Source organism: Hippocampus guttulatus, chromosome 13, assembly GCF_054856545.1.
Source record: "Hippocampus guttulatus isolate MCC_2025c chromosome 13, RoL_Hgut_1.0, whole genome shotgun sequence".
NCBI classification, from domain to species: Eukaryota; Metazoa; Chordata; class Actinopteri; order Syngnathiformes; family Syngnathidae; genus Hippocampus; species Hippocampus guttulatus.
The window spans coordinates 791,083-814,376 of NC_141273.1; the positions used below are offsets into that span (position 1 = coordinate 791,083).

Below are 23,294 nucleotides of genomic sequence, written 5' to 3' on the forward strand. Positions count from 1 at the left end.
TTCTTTCAACGACACTGCTTCCAGGGCTGCATGTGGATGACAGCGTTAATTTGTAGTTTAGTGTCCACTCACATTCCAGCCTCTATGTTGTCCATCAATCTCATCTGACCGGGGCCTTTGGAATGAGTCCTGCTGGCCCATGGAACTTGAACTCATATTAGCAAAGGGAATGTTTCTGTGACTAATCAGATTTGAAATTGATCTGCACCGGGCTGGCACATGTCAACAATGTCAGCGTTTTCATGTCCTCTAATTGATGTCAGAGCAAGACTTGTTTCGGCCGACTTTGACGAGCAAAACACATCTGGAGCCAGCTTCACACAACGCTCATGTGCAAGTAGTATCTAATTCGTAGCCACAAACGAACACTTTTCACATTATGATAATACAGTGGCCACAAGATAATGATTTGGTTCCATATACAGAAGTGGTTGGGATCAAAATTAGTGCCCTCTCTGGGTCGGGGTGGAAGAGTTGAAATATCTCGGGGTCTTGTTGACAAGGGAGGGCAGGATGGGGCGGGAGATTGGTGCAGCGTCGGCCGCGATGCGGGCTTTGTATGGGTCTGTCGAGGTGAAGAAGGAGCAGAGGCAAAAGGCCAGGCTCTCGCTTGACCAGTCCATCGACGTGGCCACCCTCACCTATGGTCGCGACGAAAAGAACGAGATCCTGGATACGAGCGGACGAAATAATGTTTCCTTCGCGGGGTGTCCGGACTCTCCCTTCGAGATAAGGTGAGAAGCTCTCGTTCATTCGGGAGGGGCTCAGAATCTATCAGAACCGCTTCTCCTCCACGTCAGATGAGGTGGCTCGGGCATCTGATTAGGACGCCTCCCGGGGGAGGTGTTCTGAGCATGTCCCTCCGGCAGGGAACGAGCCAGGACACGCTGGAGAGAATCCGTCTCCGGGCTCCTGGGAAGGCTTTCCCGGGAAGAGCGGGAAGTGGCTGGGGAGAGGGAAGTCTGGGCTTTGTTGCCAAAGCTTTTGCACCCGTGACCCGACCCCGGATAAGCGGTCCAGAATGGATGGATGGATGTTCCCATATGCAGTCTGGAGTTCCCGAAATGTATATCACATTGAGTGAGGTTTTGTTTTCATGGACATGGTTTACCGTTGCTCCACGGTATAATGCATCATTTGTGCTTGTCACTGATATTTCTTCCTTTCCTCTGCGATCATCAAACGAAGAGGTTTTGCGAATGTTGCTTTGAAGGTGAACCATAAATAAATGCTGCGTCACTTGGGCTGCAGGTGGACGGGGGGTGGGGGTGTGGGGAGTGGATGATCTCATGTGATCATCTTGATTGTGAATCGAATGACAACTTTGGAGTACAATCATACGCCGAGGAGTCGAGGATCTGCGACTAAAAATATCCCGACCCCGATTGGCGATGGTGTCATTGTTTCCTGAAACTCGACTCTCCGAAAGTGCCATTTGGGAATACGACAAGACTCTGATTTAAAATGCAGGGGGAAACAGAAAGCAAAACGACGACCCCGCCCAAACCGAAGCTACCTGACACCTGGACTGCCCGTCACAGTGTAGCACTTTTCCTTGCATTGCCCCCACTATCGATCCATGAGGCTAATGCATCCCCATCAGGTTCACGTGGGCATCGCTCGGCACTAACGAGCGCCCACCGGGGACGGGGATGATCTCTTGGCGAAACGTCTGGTCAGCATGAGGTACCCGGACCCCGAGGGGCTAATGAGCATTTTGAGAACAGCCGACACGTCTTACAGACAAAACACGTTTGACCTTTATCTTCCCCTTTTGTGCCCAGCTGGCTGCTCATGACATGAGAACAAACGTCACTTAAAGAGTTCACTTGGAATAGAAGCAGGCTGCATCAAGGCTTTGTCTTGATGTCAACGCGTCGCGGCGGCGGCGTTTACCAAGGGAGTAAACGCGTAGTAAACGCGAGTACTTGTTTTATCAGTTTGAGGCTTTCCTTCAAAGTATTCAAACGATCGCCACTGCTGCGCTAAATAGATGACCCAAATGCATCTGATAAATCATGTGCTGTTTACTTCGATCTGCCCGGGTCACACGGCTGTTAAACATCTGCTCTTATTCATGCGTCTGCACGTGCAAAAATGGCAGATCGCGATCGAACACGTCACATGTAAACAGCTGACAAGAGATCCTCAGTCGGTCTTCCGTGTAAACCTGCCGAGCGCGGTGACCAAACTAGAAACCATTCACTGATCGGGACCAGCGAGGCCTTCTTTGCTGGCATAAACGCTATCAGAAGGAAAGTAAGAACACACGTACGCACACAGATCCACATTAATTGCACATGCAAATTAATACACACATACACACACACACACACACATTGATGCACACAGACGCTCCATCAGCGCTGGAGCCAGACGCGGAACGTCCTTGTCCGATGAGAGCGATCAATGAGCAAGGAGGAGGGAGGGAGAGGAGGGTTAAGAAGCAAAAAGACGGATGACGGGTCTGTGCTGGGAGGGGGCGATGGTGATGGCGGAAGATGATGATGAGGGGCGGGCGGGTGGGGGGGGGGGGGTGGGGGTGGTCAGCTCCTCCCATAAGCAAGTTATTGAGCGGCGCTGTGGAGGTCTGTGATGTTGACGGGGTAAGGCAGTCTTCAGACGGCAGCGAGCGCTCTCAATCGCCCCTCGTCGGAACCGAACCAGCCCAGGGGGGGAGGAAAAGCTTCCCGGCACCGCCTTTGACGTCTTAGGACCTCGTCTTCTCTGCGGACGCCGCCATCATGTGCGACTGTTTCCATCTCGCCTTCCCTAACTGGCACGGCGCGCCCGCCGGCACAGGTGAACTTCTGTCCCTTTTAATCCGATGCGTAATCTCGTTTGGGCTGCGGCCAGCGCGGTGCATGAGCGTTTCGCATACGTGCCTCACAGACCCGAGGTTCAGGGTTTGAATCTCGCCTGAGTGGCTACTTGGGCTTCCTCCCCAAATAGAACAGAAGGCGATTAGAGACTCTAAATCACATGTCAATCTCAAGGCCCGAGGGCGAGATCTGGCTTCCCGCACCGTTGATTATTTATTTATTCATTTATTTTCTTGTGCGGCACACTAAAAGCAAAGCCAAGTGCGTTTACCTTACTTTTGGTGTTCAGTGGATTTGTTTGTTTTCATTTTAGCAGAAAAATGACATTCATTCCTCCCATTGTACAAGCAATTTCCACCTCACCGTATCCCTTCAAGGTGAATTGAATCGTATTTATTATTGAATGTCACTATTTTAAACGACTGGTGATTTGAAGCTGAAAAAGTTGTTCTAAAAATATCGATTATAACCACAGAATGGAGGGGCAGTTAGACAGTTGCACCATTTCCGATCCGAACGACAATGTGGCCAAATCGTTTGGAGGTGTCACGTGAGCGCGAGCGCTTATTTGTTTCCTTCGTGCCCTGCGATGGACTGGCGACCGGTCCGCTGTTTGTCGGTACGAGTTCAGCGATTGGCTGGCGACCAGTTCGAGGCAGCTCAAAGTCATCCGCCAGCCGCCCTCGGGCCCGGATAGGGTGTTGAACTTCAGGCTCCGCATCAAGACCCCGCCCACCCACCGTATCCTCTTTTGCGGTCCGCTAAAGCAAACACGCCTACTTCATGTTTCTTGATCAACGGCTTGGCTCTTTTCATTTTGGCATAAAACCTGCCCGTGAATGGTTATGTTATTTCACCAGACTCCTTTTTAAAGTAACTTGGGCAGTAGTTATGCACGAAAACATTTGCGTGCCTCTATTTTCCATAACGTCTGACGAAACAAAATAATACGGGGCAACTGCGTATAGGTCATAAAAGCAGCCGATTCTACAATTATAGGGCTTTTCCAGTGTGCAGCAAAAAATGAGTGTGACACCTCTCGGGTGGGCGGTGTGGAAAAACGGATGCGTGCTTGGTTTGAACAACATGCTGACTCAGCAGCGGCCTGTGCGACGTGCGCGACGTGCGAGTGTGCGCGAGGTGCTAATGCCGACCTGCAGTGAGCGCTGGGTGTGTCGTCTGCAGAGATGTCATCATCCCTTCTGGGCAAGCTCGCCATCCTCCTCCTGCTGCTGCTGCTGCTGCTGCTGCTGCTGCACAGACACGCTTCCTGTGGCAGCCTCAGGACACTCAACACTGCAGCTGTAGCAGACCAAAAAAAATAAAAAAGATGCGTTTAAAGCCGCTACCTGTAACCTTGTAGCATTTTAGTAAACAAATGCCCAATGGGCTGAAATGGGCATTCTTGGCTGTTTCCTTCCCAGCTACTGACATGTTGTGGTTGCCTCGAGGCTGTTCCAAAGATGATGCAGTCTGGTCGAATGGGGTGGGGGTGGAGGGGGGGATTCTTGCAGGCTTTATGCTAAAAGAAGCATGATACAATGTTGCTGCCGTTTTCATGGGCACGGCGAGGGTTTGCCTCCCGGCTCAGATAGAAGAAGAGCGGGTGGCATCGAGAGTCAAGACTGCGGCAAACAAATCATGCCAACGACTCGCTCTAGCAACACGTGACGGAACAAGCCGAAGGTCGCAACAGCTGGGCAGTGGGACCTTGACCTGCGAGTTTTACGAGTTCCAAGCTGTCACCGGGTCAATTTGTTATTTTTTTCCGGGGGTTTTTGTTTGCTTTGTGTTTTGAGCCAAAATCTGTGTTACGCATAAGCTTCGGAGATTCCAGAGCACTGTAGGAAGGCCCACTTTGGTCAAAAGCATTTCATTGACGCCCTCTTTGTTTCTGCTTGGATTGGTCAAATGAGAGGCAGCACGATGACGGGCGAGTGCTTTGCAGATCTGCCTCACAGTTTTCACGGTGAGGGTTTGAATCTCGTTAGCATACCGCGCCCGTGGCTACGTAGGTTTGCCCCATGTCCTCCGCGTTTCCAAAACATTCAGATTAGCTTCACTTGAAGACTCTCAAAAGGTGTAAACGGTGGTCGCTGGGCTACAGACGCCCCGTGACTGATTGACGGCCAGTTCAGAGTCTGCGCCGCCTTATGTCTAAAGTCAGTCGCAGCATAGGAGTGAAATACAGGGTGGTTTGTCTTCGGAGGTTCAGAACAAAGCTCAAGTCGATACGCTTTCCGTTTCAAGTGAGCTGAAGCCCGAGTATCATGTTTGTCTGATCAATGTTTTTTTGTTTTTTTTTTATCTCATCGCGTCACGGGTTGATTGGATCGTGTTGTTCTTTCCCCAAAAAGCAGTGCTCAAGTAGTCAGCCAAAAAAATTCAAATCAAAGCTCGGGTCGACGTGATTCCGTATCAAGCCATGCGAAGCCCAAGTGTCACGTTTCTGTAATATCTGTGAGAAGATATCCAGTATGGGTTTTTTTTTCGGATGAAATGCACTCAAGATCCGAAGGGGGCAAAGAAGCGATTTGCGCTGGGAAGTCAGCCAGGTGTCTCCAAGATATGAAATTTGAAGATGATGTTGACCAATTAGCTTGAATTTCTTGTTCCAGCGGATGGCAATACCATAACATTGGGAGCACGAGGTTTGAATCTAATTGCGTTTAATTGGTTGAAATCCTATTAGAATAGGCTGGGTCGCGATGAACGCGGCTTGTGTGCCAAGCACAAGCAAGCGGCTGTGTGCCTTTTGATGACTTTTGCTGGAGTTACGCAAGATAATGGGAGAGGAAACAATCTGCTAACCGCCTTCGGTTTTGTTTTCGCAAGACATTATGATTGGCGTCAAACGTGAATGTCCGGGTGTCGCGCTCGTAAAAGAAACAAGTAAGATAGGGCAAAGTGCTTGGGGGGGGAGCGGAGCCACGCCCATATCGAGAGCTGCAGTGTCAACCTGCGGCATCTGCAGCATCCCTGCGACTGCCGCACTATGTCGAAAACTGTCAAGCCAAAGGGGACATATTAGCTCAAGTCTGATCACCCCGCTAGTTTCAAACCGAGGAAATGTTTTTATTCGTTTCATATTTCTGAACAGGTGTTATTTATTCTTATTATTGATTTTTCTTTTTAACCAATTTCAACATCAGAATTGCCAATCTACATAATAATCAGCAAGTGCAGCCATGGAAGCAGCACCATGCCAAAGCCAAAAGGAGCTGCAGAGCAGAATTGAATTGAGCAAGTAATTGGACAGCTTTACTGATGAAGTGCTGCCTCCACCAGGGAAAATAGACTCAGAGTATCCGCTTGGTGCCCTGGCTGCACGGGACCGAAAGCTGTGCTCACGATCGGCCCAGCAGTGCACGGGGTGATCCGAGACTCATCTGCATGGGGCAGGACTCCCCCCCCCCCCCCACCCTGACCCCTCAAAACATCACGCCCATCCATTTTCCGCACGCCGCCTTCTCACTAGAGTCGGATAAACCCAGGGGGGTAAAAAGTGCACCTTAATTCCTTAAAACCTTCTCTTTTGCCAAAGTGTTCTATTGTGAGAGCGAGAATTTGTTCATCGGTGTGAAAAAGGCATCGTCTCTCTCGCCTTGAAGGTCTGTACAGTGAGCTCCCGACAAATATTTGAGAAAGGAGTTCCTTCCTCTCACGTGCGCTGCCGGTTCCCTGGACATGAGCCGCGTCACCTCAAAGCCCACCTCACACACAGCGATGAAAAGAAATAGCACTTCATCAGCACCGTGTACTTGACACGAGCCACGATGATTGTAGCCCCGACCGACACCGCCGGACGCCCTCTCGCCGCTCCCCTCATTTCCTCTAATCCACTTCGAGACAACATCCTGGAGCATCAGTCCTTGCAGGATGAAGCCGGGAGAGACGCGTTCAATTCACCGCTACTAACATGGGCGTACCACAATCGTGACACCACAGCTGAGGTTTGCCTTTCACACCTCGCTGCTGCGGGTCCTTTCACCCACCAAAGCCGACAATGTGAAAGGTCCCAAAAAAAAAAAAAAAAAAAGGAATGGGGGGTTGTAGATGAATTGAAAAGGTGACACCTTCAGACGCACGGTGTTGTATATATCCGTGACAGAGGCAGAAGGCTGTGTGAAAGGCATAGCCGGAAACCGGAGTTTGTGTGTGAAGTTTTACCCTCAACACCCTCACGGTCCCAAACACAAGACTGAAAGACACAAGGGGGAATTAACACCTTCGATGAAATCTCAGATGAAAGGATTTTGCTTACACAAAACGTAATGTTGCGCAGTTAACTCGTCGATATCTTCCCCACTGTCTGGTGTGAGGTGTGAGAAGTGAGTTGTGGGCTCATCAATTTCTACCCCGTCTCAGCTTTCTGCTCCGTTGGTAGTTGTTCATTTGTTAAGTGGTACATTACACTTTTGAGTTACACACATTTGCGTGAACAACTGCTTATCTTGAAAAATGCGTTTGGGTACAGGATTTTTGAACTTGTAGGTGCAGTAGATTTTGAAATGAATCATGATTTAAGTTACAATTGTTTTTATTTTCCCATCTTTCCAGGCGGTGTTAATGTTTGTCGTTTTGACTCCTCATGCCGGCTAACAATCTGAAATTGACGACGTATAACATATTGCACACGAGCTACATTTAGTTTTATTGGCCAACCAACATGTGACAGAGTGACAATTGCCCACACGTAAGGTGAGCTTTTGTAGTCCCGCCCTCTTGGTCTACGCCAGGCTGAATAAATCATTTGAGTGACTTGTTGTGTTTAAAAGCACCTCAAGTCATTTCCAGGACTTGGGGGCAAACAACATCAGCAGGTAGGTGAACTGCATGAGAAAATATCTCGGTTATTGGGATTTTTATTTTATTTTATTTTTTATTCGATGTAGAGATTAGATTGTGAATGTTGCCAATGTTCCATTTGATCCGATGAATGTAGACTTGTGTTTTTGTTGATGTTAGTTCCTTCTTATTATCCAGTGGAATGTGATTTGATGCTTCTTTTTGACCCCCACCCCCCCAAAAAGCGAACATACCGTCATCGCTTAACACTAATGCACTTAAAGAAGCAGTCGGGGCTCACATGACAAACGTTAGCACAGTCATGGAGGTCTTGCTATGTGCGTTTGGAAGCAACATGTAGTACAGTTCACTTGATCAAGACGCTGAACACAAATGCATATTAGCTGAACGCAGTTTTATATATGTGGTTTCATGGCAATCATCTGAATTTATTATGAATGAAAGCAGGACAAATACTGTTCCCATTAAGTGTATTATTATTATTTTGGGGAGGAGGTGGGGGATGTCTGGATCAATGAAGAGGATCACTTAAGAGAACCTGGAGGAGATGAGCCCCGGAAGCGTGGGTGGGGGGCGGGGGGCGGAGGGGGGGCTCAAAGTCAACACAGCAGACGTCAGGCTCAGATGAGACAACAATGAAGACAAATGTTGAAGTAGTGTGTTATGTTTTGGTGTTTTGTGTTTGTAGGAGCTGAACGCAGGCTGAGAGCGCCAGACCTCAGCTCGGAGGACCGCTCAGTGAGTTGAAACATACCCTTGAGCAGAATAGATGATCAGGAAACAATGGTTGGATCTTGGATTTGTAAAGGATATCAAAGAATAATCCAAAACACACACACACACACACACACACACGCACAAGTCGCCAGACAAATAAATACTGAAGCTAAGTACATCTACCTGCAAAATCTACTAAAGTACAGAAAGAAAGTCTTTGTATTTTGTTACTTCCCACAACTGAAGAAGTATCACAGCTGTTCTTGGTTCAGCAACGTGTCGTTCTCACACCATTGGCTATGTTCTGCCAACGCGAAACTGATGGAAACAGCAAAATCAGCAAATAAATAAATAAAAAGACAGAGTTTAAAGAAAAAAAAACGTTTTCTACAAATAATGCACGGCGTAACTCCTGCGTCGTCTACAGGCATGTGACGAGCCATCTCAGTTCACCGAAGGCGAGAGACCACGCCCGCAGGGTTCGTCGCCCGTGGAAGATCACCCGGAGACGGAGAAATATAGCGACAGCGACAAGGAGGTAACGGGCAGCACAGCACACATGACTGGAAAGTAGCCAACAAATGCTTGGATAAATTATTGACTGGAGCATTCTCTCCAGCTCAGGAACTCGTTTGAGTCAACTGTACTTCTTCTGGTGAACGCGATAGCACAGAGACCACGCTATAATAAGGGCCCAAACATGCTACTTCATTTCTTTGTCGGCCGCTGAATTTTCCTCACAATAATACCTATGTTCTGTGCACCTTCACTCATCCAAACGCAGCATTCTAAACACGGCATTCATATCGTGTGTGTGGAATATGAGGTGAGCATCAAAATCCACCCGTTTTTAGCCGTCTCTAGGGGCGGCCATTTTGCCAGATTTCTGTCGTCTGAAAATGACATTGCAGTTGCTCAGGACTCAGGTAACAACCAGTCACGGCTCACCTGTTTTCTTTGTACTCCCAGGCCCTCGTCTGGCACAACGTTCTCAATTTGCATGTATAATTCAACGAAGGGGACAAAGCTCGGAAGTGAATGTGTTTGCTGACGGCCTTGCTGGTTTTGTTGCAGGAGGATGACCCACACCACAAGAGAGGGAGTCGAAAGAAGGGTAAAAAGTCTGCCTTTGGTTGTGGCTTTGACCGCCGTTCTACTCCAAAAATGAGCAAACTGAAGGTGAGTAATCTCCAGTCAATTTCTCTGGATTCCTAGAGACGCTCCAGTTGTTCCTAAAGAGCTATCGCCCATGTGGTGCTGCTTCCGCAGGAAGCTTATAGCCCAGAGTCAGGGATGATAGTGAAAACAGCCAAAGATGGCGGCGCAGAAGGTCTTGTCTATGGTGGAGGAGGCAAAGAGGGCATCTTCATCAAAGAAGTTGTACCAGAGTCACCTGCCTCCAAAAGTCTACAGCTGAAAGAAGGTATTGCTTCCTGTTTGCCAAATGAAATCACTACACTCTTTTCCCAAGACGATGGCAACTAGAGGTCTAAACCTAGGAGTGTATTTGCTCAGTTATCATCGTACCGGTATTCTTCTAACAAGTTGTAATCCTTCTTTTAATGCAGGCGATCAGCTTCTGAGCGCCACAGTGTATTTTGACAATGTGTCATATCAGGACGCCATTCAGATTCTGGAGCATGCTCAGGCTTACAAAGTGAAGCTCTGCCTAAAACGCAAGCCCGACATCACGGAGACGGAACCCCTCGCTGAGTCTGACATCATCCCTGTAACTCTTTTAAGTCACATCTTCCGAATTTTTATGTTCTCGTCTCTTTCTGAGTCAAAACTAACAATCCCGTTCCCCACTAGGAGGATGAAACCTTCACTCCAGAGATGCGAGAACATGGGAAATCCAAGAGACGAGGTGATGCACGCATTTCTTGGCCCAAGTTTCCCTCCCTAGGGAGAGGAAAGAAGTCCCGTTTTGCAAGGTCTCATAGTTCCTCAGAGGCTGATGAGCAGAGGAAGTTGGAGCTGAGTCCTCCCACGAGCGACACAGAGTCACCAATAAAGACGCAAGATGCCCTTAAAGGCAAGAAACGGCATAAGATGAAGCTTCCATCTCTGACAAAGAGAGGCCGCATTAGCTCATCTGAAGATCAGGACACTGATGAGCCGACAGCATGCGCACAAGAAGCTGCAGAACTGATCTCACCCGAAGGCCTTCAAAGCCCCATGGAAAGACGGCCTGGAGTGCACAGGATAGAGCAGATGGCTCTGGTGGAAGGTTCTGACGCAAGAGTGACAAAACCTCTCGCCATTCAACACAAGGTGGAACTCATTGCTATCGACAGTGCTTTGAAAACCACCGATCTCACGGTGGCTCTGGCGGGTCAAGATAGCCCCACCGGACCACTGTCGCCCGATGGTAAGAAAAAGAAGAAAGAAAGGTCGGAATTGAAAATGAAAATGACAGGGAAGGACAAATCAAACAAGAAAGAGGCAAATGCAAAATCACCCAAAAGGCTAAAAACCCTGGGTGCAAGTTTAGAAACAGCTGTCAAGGGGGATCAGCCCGAGCATACGTCTCAAACTGAACAAACATCCCCACTCAAAGGCAAAGGCAAAACTAAAATAAGAACCCTACTCCCCAAGCGAGAAGACATTGAAATCCCTGGTATGGAGGATACGGGGAGAAGGACAAAAGTCAAAGGACTCCACGATGAACTACCAGAAACAGTGCAACTCTCAATTGATGTGGACAGCGTGAAAGAGGCCGTTTCGAAATTGCCTGGATATAAATTACCGAAGGTGGATATGTGTGGAGTACTTATTCCTGAAGAAATCACAGTGATCGATGCCAATGCTCAAAGAATATCAGTAAAAACGCCCACAAAAGTCGCTGATGGCAGAATGAAACAGGAGGCACCCATCAGTAAGGCAGAGGACACTTCCACTCCAGAATTATCCAAGACTTCGTTCAAGCTCCCGAAGATCAAACCGAGTGACTCGACTTCAGAAGAAGTTTTAACTGTCACCCAGATGGACCAAATTACTACAGAGACAACACAAGCATGTGAACCTGCACTCAACTCAAAAGAATCTGACAAGATATCAAAGACGACCAAGATAGGTTTGCCAAGCATCGGGTTTTCAAAGGCAGACTTTAGAATGCCCGACGTTGGAATGTATTTCGCAAAGACAAACATTTCTGGGCCAAAGGATTACACGGGGAAAGGAGAAAGAACGATATTCCTACAAGAGGAATTAGGTGAAGGCGGCATCACATCCGATGCCAAAAAGTACGAAGCTGAAAGATCTGCCGTGAGAAGTACTGGTGAACTTAAATACATTGATTCGGAGGAATCCCCCGTCGAGAGGGAAGTTGATTTCACGACACCGGAAATCACTGGACCACAAGTAAATGGAAACCTTTTCAAAAATGAGTTGGATGTGAAAAAGCCAGAGCTTGAATCTGAGGCACAACTCAAAGAAGCCTGGGTTGTGGATTTAGGTCCTGGAAAAGCACAGGCCTCATCGCATAAAGATAAAACGCCAGAGGCCAAGGTTGATATTCCCAGAAAGGACCTTGCAGTTAACATTTCTGCACCGAGCGTGGACATTGAAGGATCTGTAATGGACATGAAGACAGATGCTGAGCAGGGTGGAAAAGGTGGCAAGTTTAAAATGCCACATCTCAGTTTCTCCATTCCAAAGGTAAAAGGACGCAAAACAGACTCAGGCTGGTCAAAAAAAGGCTCGGGGGTGACAATGCCAGAGGCTAAAGTTGCCGTCCAAATACCTGACACTCCCAAAATTTACACAAGTGAGGCGAAAGCTGAAGTCAAACTTGCAAAAACATCGGAGTCACCAGAATTAAAAATTGAAGCCAAAATTACAGAACTTGCCACAGATACTGATGTAAAAGTGAAAGGTCCCAAGAGTGAAGCTCAAGCAAGCAGTCTTGAGGAATCTCCCTCTCAATTCAAATTCCCAACATTGAAATTACCGAAATTCGGGATGGCTTTACCACAGGTTGATTTGGAAATGGACAAAGATGTCAAGGTGGATCAAGTAAATGTCAAGTCACCAGGATTAAAAATTGAAGCCAAAATTCCAGAACTTGCCGCAGATATTGATGTCAAAGTGAAAGGTCCCAAGAGTGAAGCTCAAGCAAGCAGTCTTGAGGAATCTCCCTCTCAATTCAAATTCCCAACATTGAAATTACCGAAATTCGGGATGGCTTTACCACAGGTTGATTTGGAAATGGACAAAGATGTCAAGGTGGATCAAGTAAATGTCAAGTCACCAGGATTAAAAGTTGAAGCCAAAATTCCAGAATTTGCCACAGCTATCGATGTCAAAGTGAAAGGTCCCAAGAGTGAAGCTCAAGCAAGCAGTCTGGAGCAATATCCCCCTCAATTCAAATTCCCAACATTGAAATTACCTAAATTCGGGGTGGCTTTACCACGGGTTGATTTGGAAATGGACAAAGATGTCAAGGTGGATCAAGTGAATGTCAAGTCACCAGGATTAAAAGTTGAAGCCAAAATTCCAGAACTTGCCGCAGATATTGATGTCAAAGTGAAAGGTCCCAAGAGTGAAGCTCAAGCAAGCAGTCTTGAGGAATCTCCCTCTCAATTCAAATTCCCAACATTGAAATTACCGAAATTCGGGATGGCTTTACCACGGGTTGATTTGGAAATGGACAAAGATGTCAAGGTGGATCAAGTGAATGTCAAGTCACCAGGATTAAAAGTTGAAGCCAAAACTCCAGAACTTGCCACAGATACTGATGTCAAAGTGAAAGGTCCCAAGAGTGAAGCTCAAGCAAGCAGTCTTAAGGAATCTCCCTCTCAATTCAAATTCCCAACATTGAAATTACCGAAATTCGGGATGGCTTTACCACAGGTTGATTTGGAAATGGACAAAGATGTCAAGGTGGATCAAGTGAATGTCAAGTCACCAGGATTAAAAATTGAAGCCAAAATTCCAGAACTTGCCGCAGATATTGATGTCAAAGTGAAAGGTCCCAAGAGTGAAGCTCAAGCAAGCAGTCTTGAGGAATCTCCCTCTCAATTCAAATTCCCAACATTGAAATTACCGAAATTCGGGATGGCTTTACCACAGGTTGATTTGGAAATGGACAAAGATGTCAAGGTGGATCAAGTAAATGTCAAGTCACCAGGATTAAAAGTTGAAGCCAAAATTCCAGAACTTGCCGCAGATATTGATGTCAAAGTGAAAGGTCCCAAGAGTGAAGCTCAAGCAAGCAGTCTTGAGGAATCTCCCTCTCAATTCAAATTCCCAACATTGAAATTACCGAAATTCGGGATGGCTTTATCACAGGTTGATTTGGAAATGGACAAAGATGTCAAGGTGGATCAAGTGAATGTCAAGTCACCAGGATTAAAAGTTGAAGCCAAAATTCCAGAACTTCCCGCAGCTATTGATGTCAAAGTGAAAGGTCCCAAGAGTGAAGCTCAAGCAAGCAGTCTTGAGGAATCTCCCTCTCAATTCAAATTCCCAACATTGAAATTACCGAAATTCGGGATGGCTTTACCACAGGTTGATTTGGAAATGGACAAAGATGTCAAGGTGGATCAAGTGAATGTCAAGTCACCAGGATTAAAAGTTGAAGCCAAAATTCCAGAACTTGCCACAGATACTGATGTCAAAGTGAAAGGTCCCAAGAGTGAAGCTCAAGCAAGCAGTCTTAAGGAATCTCCCTCTCAATTCAAATTCCCAACATTGAAATTACCGAAATTCGGGATGGCTTTACCACAGGTTGATTTGGAAATGGACAAAGATGTCAAGGTGGATCAAGTGAATGTCAAGTCACCAGGATTAAAAGTTGAAGCCAAAATTCCAGAACTTGCCGCAGATATTGATGTCAAAGTGAAAGGTCCCAAGAGTGAAGCTCAAGCAAGCAGTCTGGAGGAATCTCCCTCTAAATTTAAATTCCCAACATTGAAATTACCGAAATTCGGGATGGCTTTACCACAGGTCGATTTGGAAATGGGCAAACATGTCAAGGTAGACAGAGCGGGTCTAAAATCACCAGAAGTAAAGGTTGACGCTGAAATTCCTGAGCCTGAAGCTCCGAAAATTGAAGCTCAACCAGGGAGTGTTGAAGGATCACCATCCAAATTCAAACTGCCAACAATCAAATTCCCCAAATTAGGTGTTGCCTTACCACAGGTCAGTGTTGGAGTGCCTGATATGGACACAGATATCAAGGTAGACGGAGCGGGTCTAAAATCACCAGAAGTCAAGGTTGAGGCTGAAATTCCTGAGCCTGCCACAGATATTGATGTCACAGTGAAGAAGTCTAGATTCTCATTTCCCAAATTCTCATTAACCAAGCAAAGCAGCAAAGAATCTGAAATTGATGTCGGACTACCAGATGTTGATGTTTCAATTCCAGAAGGGAAAATGCGAATCACTTCACCTCAAGTAGAGTTTCAACCACGAGAAGTTGATGTCAATATAGATGGCCCCGAGAGCAAATTCAAAATGCCAAAGTTTGGCATCTCCGTGCCAAAAATGAAAGGACCCGACATTGATTTCAGCTTGTCGAAGAAAGAGGGAGACACCAAACTACCTGAACCGAAAGTTGAACTTCCGGATGTGGATGTTCAACTATCATCAGTTCAAGTAGATATTGAAGCTCCGAAAATTGAAGCTCGACCAGGAAGTGTTGATGGATCGCCATCCAAATTCAAACTGCCAACAATCAAATTACCCAAACTAGGAGTTGCCTTACCACAGGTCAATGTTGAAGTGCCTGATATGGACAGAGACATCAAGGTAGATGGAATGGGTCTAAAATCACCAGAGATCAAGGTTGAGGCTGAAATTCCTGAGCCTGCCACAGATATTGATGTCACAGTGAAGAAGTCGAGATTCTCATTTCCCAAATTCTCATTAACCAAGCAAAGCAGCAAAGAATCTGAAGTTGATGTCGGACTACAAGATGTTGATATTTCCATTCCAGAAGGGAAAGTGCAAATCACGTCACCTAAAGTTGAGTTTCAAACACCAGAAGTGGATGTCAATATAGATGGCCCCGAGAGCAAGTTTAAAATGCCAAAGTTTGGCATCTCCGTGCCAAAAATGAAAGGACCCGACATTGATTTCAGCTTGTCAAGGAAAGAGGGAGAGATCAAATTTCCAGAAACTGAAATTGAATTCCCGGATGTTGACATTAACGTACCATCAGTTCAAGTAGATATTGAAGCTCCGAAAATTGAAGCTCGACCAGGGAGTGTTGAAGGATCGCCATCCAAATTCAAATTGCCAACAATCAAATTACCCAAACTAGGAGTTGCCTTACCACAGGTCAGTGTTGGAGTGCCTGATATGGACACAGACATCAAGGTGGAAGGAGCGGGTCTAAAATCACCAGAAGTCAAGGTTGAGGCTGAAATTCCTGGGCCTGCCACAGATATTGATGTCACAGTGAAGAAGTCGAGATTCTCATTTCCCAAATTCTCATTAACCAAGCAAAGCAGCAAAGAGTCTGAGGTTGATATCGGTCTTCCAGATGTTGACGTTTCAATTCCAGAAGGGAAAATGCAAATCACTTCACCTAAAGTCGAGTTTCAACCACCAGAAGTGGATGTCAATATCGACGGCCAGGAGAGCAAATTTAAAATGCCAAAGTTTGGCATCTCCATGCCAAAAATGAAAGGACCCGACATTGATTTCAGCTTGTCAAGGAAAGAGGGAGAGATCAAACTACCAGAAACTGAAGTAGAACTCCCGGATGTTGATGTTAAACTACCATCAGTTCAAGTAGATATTGGAGCTCCGAAAATTGAAGCTCGACCAGGGAGTGTTGAAGGATCGCCATCCAAATTCAAATTGCCAACAATCAAGTTACCCAAATTAGGTGTTGCCTTACCACAGGTCAGTGTTGGAGTGCCTGATATGGACACAGACATCAAGGTGGAAGGAGCGGGTCTAAAATCACCAGAAGTCAAGGTTGAGGCTGAAATTCCTGGGCCTGCCACAGATATTGATGTCACAGTGAAGAAGTCGAGATTCTCATTTCCCAAATTCTCATTAACCAAGCAAAGCAGCAAAGAATCTGAAATTGATGTCGGACTACCAGATGTTGATGTTTCAATTCCAGAAGGGAAAATGAGAATCACTTCACCTCAAGTAGAGTTTCAACCACGTGAAGTTGATGTCAATATAGATGGCCCCGAGGGCAAATTCAAAATGCCAAAGTTTGGCATCTCTGTGCCAAAAATGAAAGGACCCGACATTGATTTCAGCTTGTCAAGGAAAGAGGGAGAGATCAAACTCCCACACACTGAAGTTGAACTGCCGGATGTTGATGTTAAACTACCATCAGTTCAAGTCGATATTGAAACTCGACCAGGGAGTGTTGAAGGATCGCCATCCAAATTCAAACTGCCAACAATCAAATTACCCAAATTAGGAGTTGCCTTACCACAGGTCAGTGTTGGAGTGCCTGATATGGACACAGACATCAAGGTGGACGGAGCGGGTCTAAAATCACCAGAAGTCAAGGTTGAGGCTGAAATTCCTGGGCCTGCCACAGATATTGATGTCACAATGAAGAAGTCTAGATTCTCATTTCCCAAATTCTCATTAACCAAGCAAAGCAGCAAAGAGTCTGAGGTTGATATCGGTCTCCCAGATGTTGATGTTTCAATTCCAGAAGGGAAAATGCAAATCACTTCACCTAAAGTCGAGTTTCAACCACCAGAAGTGGATGTCAATGTAGTTGGCCAGGAGACCAAGTTTAAAATGCCAAAGTTTGGCCTATCCATGCCAAAAATGAAAGGACCCGACATTGATTTCAGCTTGTCAAAGAAGGAGGGAGACATTAAACTTCCAGAAACTGAAGTTGAACTCCCAGAAGTTGACGTTAACCTACCATCAGTTCAAGTAGATATTGAAGCTCCGAAAATTGAAGCTCGACCAGGGAGTGTTGAAGGATCGCCATCCAAATTCAAATTGCCAACAATCAAGTTACCCAAATTAGGTGTTGCCTTACCACAGGTCAGTGTTGGAGTGCCTGATATGGACACAGACATCAAGGTGGACAGAGCAGGTCTAAAATCACCAGAAGTCAAGGTTGAGACTGAAATTCCTGGGCCTGCCACAGATATTGATGTCACAATGAAGAAGTCTAGATTCTCATTTCCCAAATTCTCATTAACCAAGCAAAGCAGCAAAGAATCTGAAGTTGATATCGGTCTCCCAGATGTTGATGTTTCAATTCCAGAAGGAAAAATGCAAATCACTTCACCTAAAGGCGAGTTTCAACCACCAGAGGTGGATGTCAATATAGATGGCCCCGAGAGCAAGTTCAAAATGCCAAAGTTTGGCATCTCCATGCCAAAAATGAAAGGACCCGACATTGATTTCAGCTTGTCAAGGAAAGAGGGAGAGATCAAACTACCAGAAACTGAAGTAGAACTCCCGGATCTTGATGTTAAACTACCATCAGTTCAAGTAGATATTGAAGCTCGAACAGGGAGTGTTGAAGGATCGCCATCCAAATTCAAATTGCCAACAATCAAGTTACCCAAATTAGGTGTTGCCTTACCACAGGTCAGTGTTGGAGTGCCTGATATGGACACAGACATCAAGGTGGACGGAGCGGGTCTAAAATCACCAGAAGTCAAGGTTGAGGCAGAAATTCCTGAGCCTGCCACAGACATTGATGTCACAGTGAAGAAGTCTAGATTCTCATTTCCCAAATTCTCATTAACCAAGCAAAGCAGCAAAGAGTCTGAGGTTGATATCGGTCTTCCAGATGTTGACGTTTCAATTCCAGAAGGGAAAATGCAAATCACTTCACCTAAAGTCGAGTTTCAACCACCAGAAGTGGATGTCAATATCGACGGCCAGGAGAGCAAATTTAAAATGCCAAAGTTTGGCATCTCCATGCCAAAAATGAAAGGACCCGACGTTGATTTCAGCTTGTCAAGGAAAGAGGGAGAGATCAAACTACCAGAAACTGAAGTAGAACTCCCGGATCTTGATGTTAAACTACCATCAGTTCAAGTAGATATTGAAGCTCCGAAAATTGAAGCTCGACCAGGGAGTGTTGAAGGATCGCCATCCAAATTCAAATTGCCAACAATCAAGTTACCCAAATTAGGTGTTGCCTTACCACAGGTCAGTGTTGGAGTGCCTGATATGGACACAGACATCAAGGTGGACGGAGCGGGTCTAAAATCACCAGAGGTCAAGGTTGAGGCTGAAATTCCTGGGCCTGCCACAGATATTGATGTCAAAGTGAAGAAGTCTAGATTCTCATTTCCTAAATTCTCATTAACCAAGCAAAGCAGCAAAGAATCTGAAGTTGATATCGGTCTCCCAGATGTTGATGTTTCAATTCCAGAAGGGAAAATGCAAATCACTTCACCTAAAGTCGAGTTTCAACCACCAGAAGTGGATATCAATATAGATGGCCAGGAGAGCAAGTTTAAAATGCCAAAGTTCGGCATCGCCATGCCAAAAATGAAAGGACCCGACATTGATTTCAGCTTGTCAAGGAAAGAGGGAGAGATCAAACTACCAGACAATGAAGTTGAACTACCGGATGTTGATGTTCAACTACCATCAGTTCAAGTAGATATTGAAGCTCCGAAAATTGAAGCTCGACCAGGGAGTGTTGAAGGATCGCCATCCAAATTCAAATTGCCAACAATCAAATTACCCAAATTAGGAGTTTCCTTACCACAGGTCAGTGTTGGAGTGCCTGATATGGACACAGACATCAAGGTGGACAGAGCAGGTCTAAAATCACCAGAAGTCAAGGTTGAGGCTGACATTCCTGAGCCTGCCACAGATATTGATGTCACAGTGAAGAAGTCTAGATTCTCATTTCCCAAATTCTCGCTAACCAAGCAAAGCAGCAAAGAGTCTGAGGTTCATATCGGTCTCCCAGATGTTGATGTTTCAATTCCAGAAGGGAAAATGCAAATCACTTCACCGAAAGGCGAGTTTCAACCACCAGAGGTGGATGTCAATATAGATGGCCCCGAGAGCAAGTTCAAAATGCCAAAGTTTGGCATCTCCATGCCAAAAATGAAAGGACCTGACATTGATTTCAGCTTGTCAAAGAAAGAGGGCGACATCAAACTACCAGAACCTGAAGTTGAACTCCAGGATGCTGACGTTAACCTACCATCGGTTCAAGTAGATATTGAAGCTCCGAAAATTGAAGCTCGACCAGGGAGTGTTGAAGGATCGCCATCCAAATTCAAATTGCCAACAATCAAGTTACCCAAATTAGGTGTTGCCTTACCACAGGCCAGTGTTGGAGTGCCTGATATGGACACAGACATCAAGGTGGACGGAGCGGGTCTAAAATCACCAGAGGTCAAGGTTGAGGCTGAAATTCCTGAGCCTGCCACAGATATTGATGTCACAATGAAGAAGTCTAGATTCTCATTTCCCAAATTCTCATTAACCAAGCAAAGCAGCAAAGAGTCTGAGGCTGATATCGGTCTTCCAGATGTTGATGTTTCAATTCCAGAAGGGAAAATGCAAATCACTTCACCTAAAGTCGAGTTTCAACCACCAGAAGTGGATGTCAATATCGAAGGCCAGGAGACCAAATTTAAAATGCCAAAGTTTGGCATCTCCATGCCAAAAATGAAAGGACCCGACATTGATTTCAGCTTGTCAAGGAAAGAGGGAGAGATCAAACTACCAGAAACTGAAGTAGAACTCCCGGATGTTGATGTTAAACTACCATCAGTTGAAGTAGATATTGAAGCTCGACCAGGCAGTGTTGAAGGATCGCCATCCAAGTTCAAATTGCCAACAATCAAGTTACCCAAATTTGGTGTTGCCTTACCACAGGTCAATGTTGAACTGCCTGATATGGACAGAGACATCAAGGTCGACGGAACGGGTCTAAAATCACCAGAAGTCAAGGTTGAGGCTGAAATTCCTGGGCCTGCCACAGATATTGATGTCAAAGTGACAAAATCTAGATTCTCATTTCCCAAATTCTCATTAACCAAGCAAAGCAGCAAAGAATCTGAAATTGATATCGGTCTCCCAGATGTTGATGTTTCAATTCCAGAAGGGAAAATGCAAATCACTTCACCTAAAGTCGAGTTTCAACCACCAGAAGTGGATGTCAATATCGAAGGCCAGGAGACCAAATTCAAAATGCCAAAGTTTGGCATCTCAGTGCCAAAAATGAAAGGACCCGACATTGATTTCAGCTTGTCAAGGAAAGAGGGAGAGATCAAACTACCAGACACTGAAGTTGAACTCCCGGATGTTGATGTTAAACTGCCATCAGTTCAAGTAGATATTGACGATCCAAAAATTGAAGCTCGACCAGGGAGTGTTGAAGGATCGCCATCCAAATTCAAACTGCCAACAATCAAATTACCCAAACTAGGAGTTGCCTTACCTCAGGTCAATGTTGAAGTACCTGTTATGGACGCAGACATCAAGGTAGACGGAGCAGGTCTAAAATCACCAGAAGTCAAGGTTGAGGCTGAAATTCCTGAGCCTGCCACAGAGCTTGATGTCAAAGTGAAAAAGTCTAGATTCTCGTTTCCCAAATTCTCATTCACTAAGCAAAGCAGCAAAGAATCTGAAGTTGATATCGGCCTCCCAGATGTTGATGTTTCAATTCCCGAAGGGAAAATGCAAATCATTTCACCTAAAGTGGAGTTTCAACAACCAAAACTGGATGTCAATGCACATGGTGACCTTAAACTCCCCGATTCCAAAATAACACTACCATCTGCTGAAGATGCAATCGAAGTTACAAAGATTAAAGGTCCAAAAAGTCGTGTTGAAGGTTCTCCAACAAAATTCAAATTACCACCATTCAATTTACCGACATTTGGAGGTTCCCCATCAAAGGTTCGTGTTGAAGTGCCTGATGTGGACAAAGACACTGAAAGTGATGCCATAAAGCTGGAGATATCTGAAGAGGAAGTAAATCTGGTCCTTTCAACAACCAGCATTGACATTGAAGGACAGTCAGTGGAAGTGACAACTCAAGGAGATGAACTTCAAGGATCAGGAATTAAAGTGAAACCAGTCCCAGATGTTGACGCTGAGATCAAGCTGCCGGATGTTGAAGGTAAACAATTGGAAGGTACCGTTTCAGTCCCACAAGCACCGAAAGTTGAGGGCGACGTCAGGTTGAGCAAAGGGACAGGCAATGTCGACGTGAGTCCTGTTTCTCCGAGCAAATTCAAATTGCCATCCTTCAAAATGCCAAGACTGGCATTCTCACGACACAAACCAGAGGGACAAAGTGTGTCACCTGACACAGAATATAAAGACAGTCGACCGGAGATGAAAGCCGAACTGAGTGGAGATGGAACATCACCGCAAGCCACTCCCGCATCATTTGGGGTTGTCCTTGAAAATCCTGATGTTGAATTTGAGCTGCCAAAAACAGAAAAGGTGGAAGGACACCCAGAAACCCCAAAGGAAGAAATAGAAAGGAAGGACAAACAGACCAACCAAGAAGCTACCAAAAGTCCGGAGCGGACGGGATGGTTTAGGTTTCCAACATTTGGGCTCTCCTCACCTTCAGAACATGTCAAAACGCCCATCAAAAATGACGAGAAGGTTAAAAAGAGCCCAACAGGGGAACGTGAAGAAGACATGAGCCCGACTTGTTCTGCGAGGTCATCAGACATTTACGCTGACATCAGCTCAACAGCGACGAGCGAGTATGTCAGTTTGCACTCATCTTCTCCAACCAAAGTGACAGTCAAATACTCCAATCAGAACTTACCGCCAGATCTCGGAGAGATGAACATCCTGACTTCCACTGCCATGTCCGAGCTGATCACAATCGAGCCAAACCTACCTGAGAAGATCACTATCCTGTCATCTGAGGTCTTGTCTTCCTCTGAGGAGACTCTTCGATTGGCGTCAGAGAAAATACATGTCGTTACATCCAAGGTACAAGCAGGCCCTGAATCACATCGCGCCAAACCTATGCCCACGGTTCAGTCGACAGGCGAGGCCGGTCAGATGTCGTCATCGTGGACAGTGGAGAGTTCTCAGAGCAGCAGGAGGACGGTATCACAGAAACGAATCGTCCATGAAACGTCGCGCGAAAGCACAGAAACCTTCGTGATAACCAAACAGATCACCAAAACGTTCGAACCCAGTGAGTTCTTCGCCAACGACGAGACGGCTTCGTCCATCCAGCGTCTCCGGGAATCGGTACACTCGGAGAAAATGAGATTTTTTGACGGTGCTGAGAAGTGAGGTGCTAGCTCATCGATGTTTAATCGAGGACAGGTCGTAATTAAACCTCTGGCTGCATGTTGCCGAATGAAAAATGAAAAGAAAGATGGACAAACATTCAATGAAATTGTTAATAAGCTATGTATCTAGGTGTCTCATGACAGGGCTTCCGTAAATATGCTTACATGTGGTCCAGAAAATGTTTACTTGTAGCATTTGTGCTCTAACATCAAAAGGGTCTGAAGGATCAGGCTATAGCAAAATGAATGTTTACGATAGTTGTCATTTAAAAGAATTTGTGTGCGCATGTGCGTGTGTGTGTGTGTGCGTGTGCGTGTGTGTGAGAATGTAACCGCTGAGGTGTTCTTGTTGATGCAGTAAGGAAAGACTCGCTAAGAAATGTAACAATTCCGACAAAAAAACTGTACTACTGTAACTATATTTTTATTAATATTTCTGCTTGAACCTAATTTGCTACAGTCCCATGCATACATATAAATACATTATATATACACACACACACACTTACATGCATACATAATAGTTGTGTGTTTATATATACAGTATGCGTGATATGCGTGTGTGTGTGCGCGCGTGTGTATCTGCAGCGCATTCTCAGCCAGTGTGAATAATAATAAAATCTGGCGTCAATAAATCTGTCAGTGTAAATAGCTTTTACTGACCTCTGGACTATTCCATATGCTTCAACTCCAATGTTTGCAATATGAAGATGAATAAATACATATTATTAGTCACAGCATGTCTGAAGAG

General features: G+C 45.7%; 1 protein-coding gene and 1 long non-coding RNA gene across 3 annotated transcripts in view; one reads left to right on the plus strand and one right to left on the minus strand.

Moving 5' to 3' along the window:
* LOC147195648 (uncharacterized) overlaps positions 1 to 23,294 on the minus strand; it is a 35,151-nt gene that overhangs the window by 10,616 nt on the left and 1,241 nt on the right. Inside the window, exon 3 of the long non-coding RNA XR_015102634.1 lies at positions 3,977 to 4,124. This is a non-coding gene — a long non-coding RNA (uncharacterized LOC147195648). The remainder of the gene's footprint in view (positions 1 to 3,976; positions 4,125 to 23,294) is intronic.
* On the plus strand, positions 2,608 to 23,283 carry LOC147195650 (uncharacterized). 2 transcript variants are annotated; one of them, XM_086126797.1, is made up of 12 exons: positions 2,608 to 2,802; positions 8,320 to 8,369; positions 8,776 to 8,886; positions 9,423 to 9,527; positions 9,618 to 9,771; positions 9,917 to 10,077; positions 10,161 to 12,326; positions 13,641 to 14,327; positions 14,532 to 15,062; positions 15,633 to 16,185; positions 17,866 to 19,022; positions 20,148 to 23,283. In XM_086126797.1, exons 1-12 carry the CDS (start codon positions 2,745 to 2,747, stop codon positions 22,542 to 22,544), a joined length of 8,130 nt encoding a protein of 2,709 aa, XP_085982923.1. In that variant the 5' UTR covers positions 2,608 to 2,744; the 3' UTR covers positions 22,545 to 23,283. The 2 variants fall into 2 exon arrangements, 1 of the variants encoding a protein (XP_085982923.1); XR_015102633.1 differs by lacking the exons at positions 8,320 to 8,369; positions 8,776 to 8,886; positions 9,423 to 9,527; ... (6 more) ...; positions 17,866 to 19,022; positions 20,148 to 23,283 and adding an exon at positions 4,008 to 4,222 and having other exon boundaries at positions 2,623 to 2,802.

Coding starts and splice junctions, on each gene's coding strand:
- LOC147195650 (XM_086126797.1), top strand. CDS start 2,745: ATGTGCGACTGTTTCCATCTCGCCTTCCCTAACTGGCACGGCGCGCCC. Junction 9,528..9,617: donor CAAAAATGAGCAAACTGAAG/GTGAGTAATCTC, acceptor CTGCTTCCGCAG/GAAGCTTATAGCCCAGAGTC. Junction 10,078..10,160: donor CTGAGTCTGACATCATCCCT/GTAACTCTTTTA, acceptor GTTCCCCACTAG/GAGGATGAAACCTTCACTCC.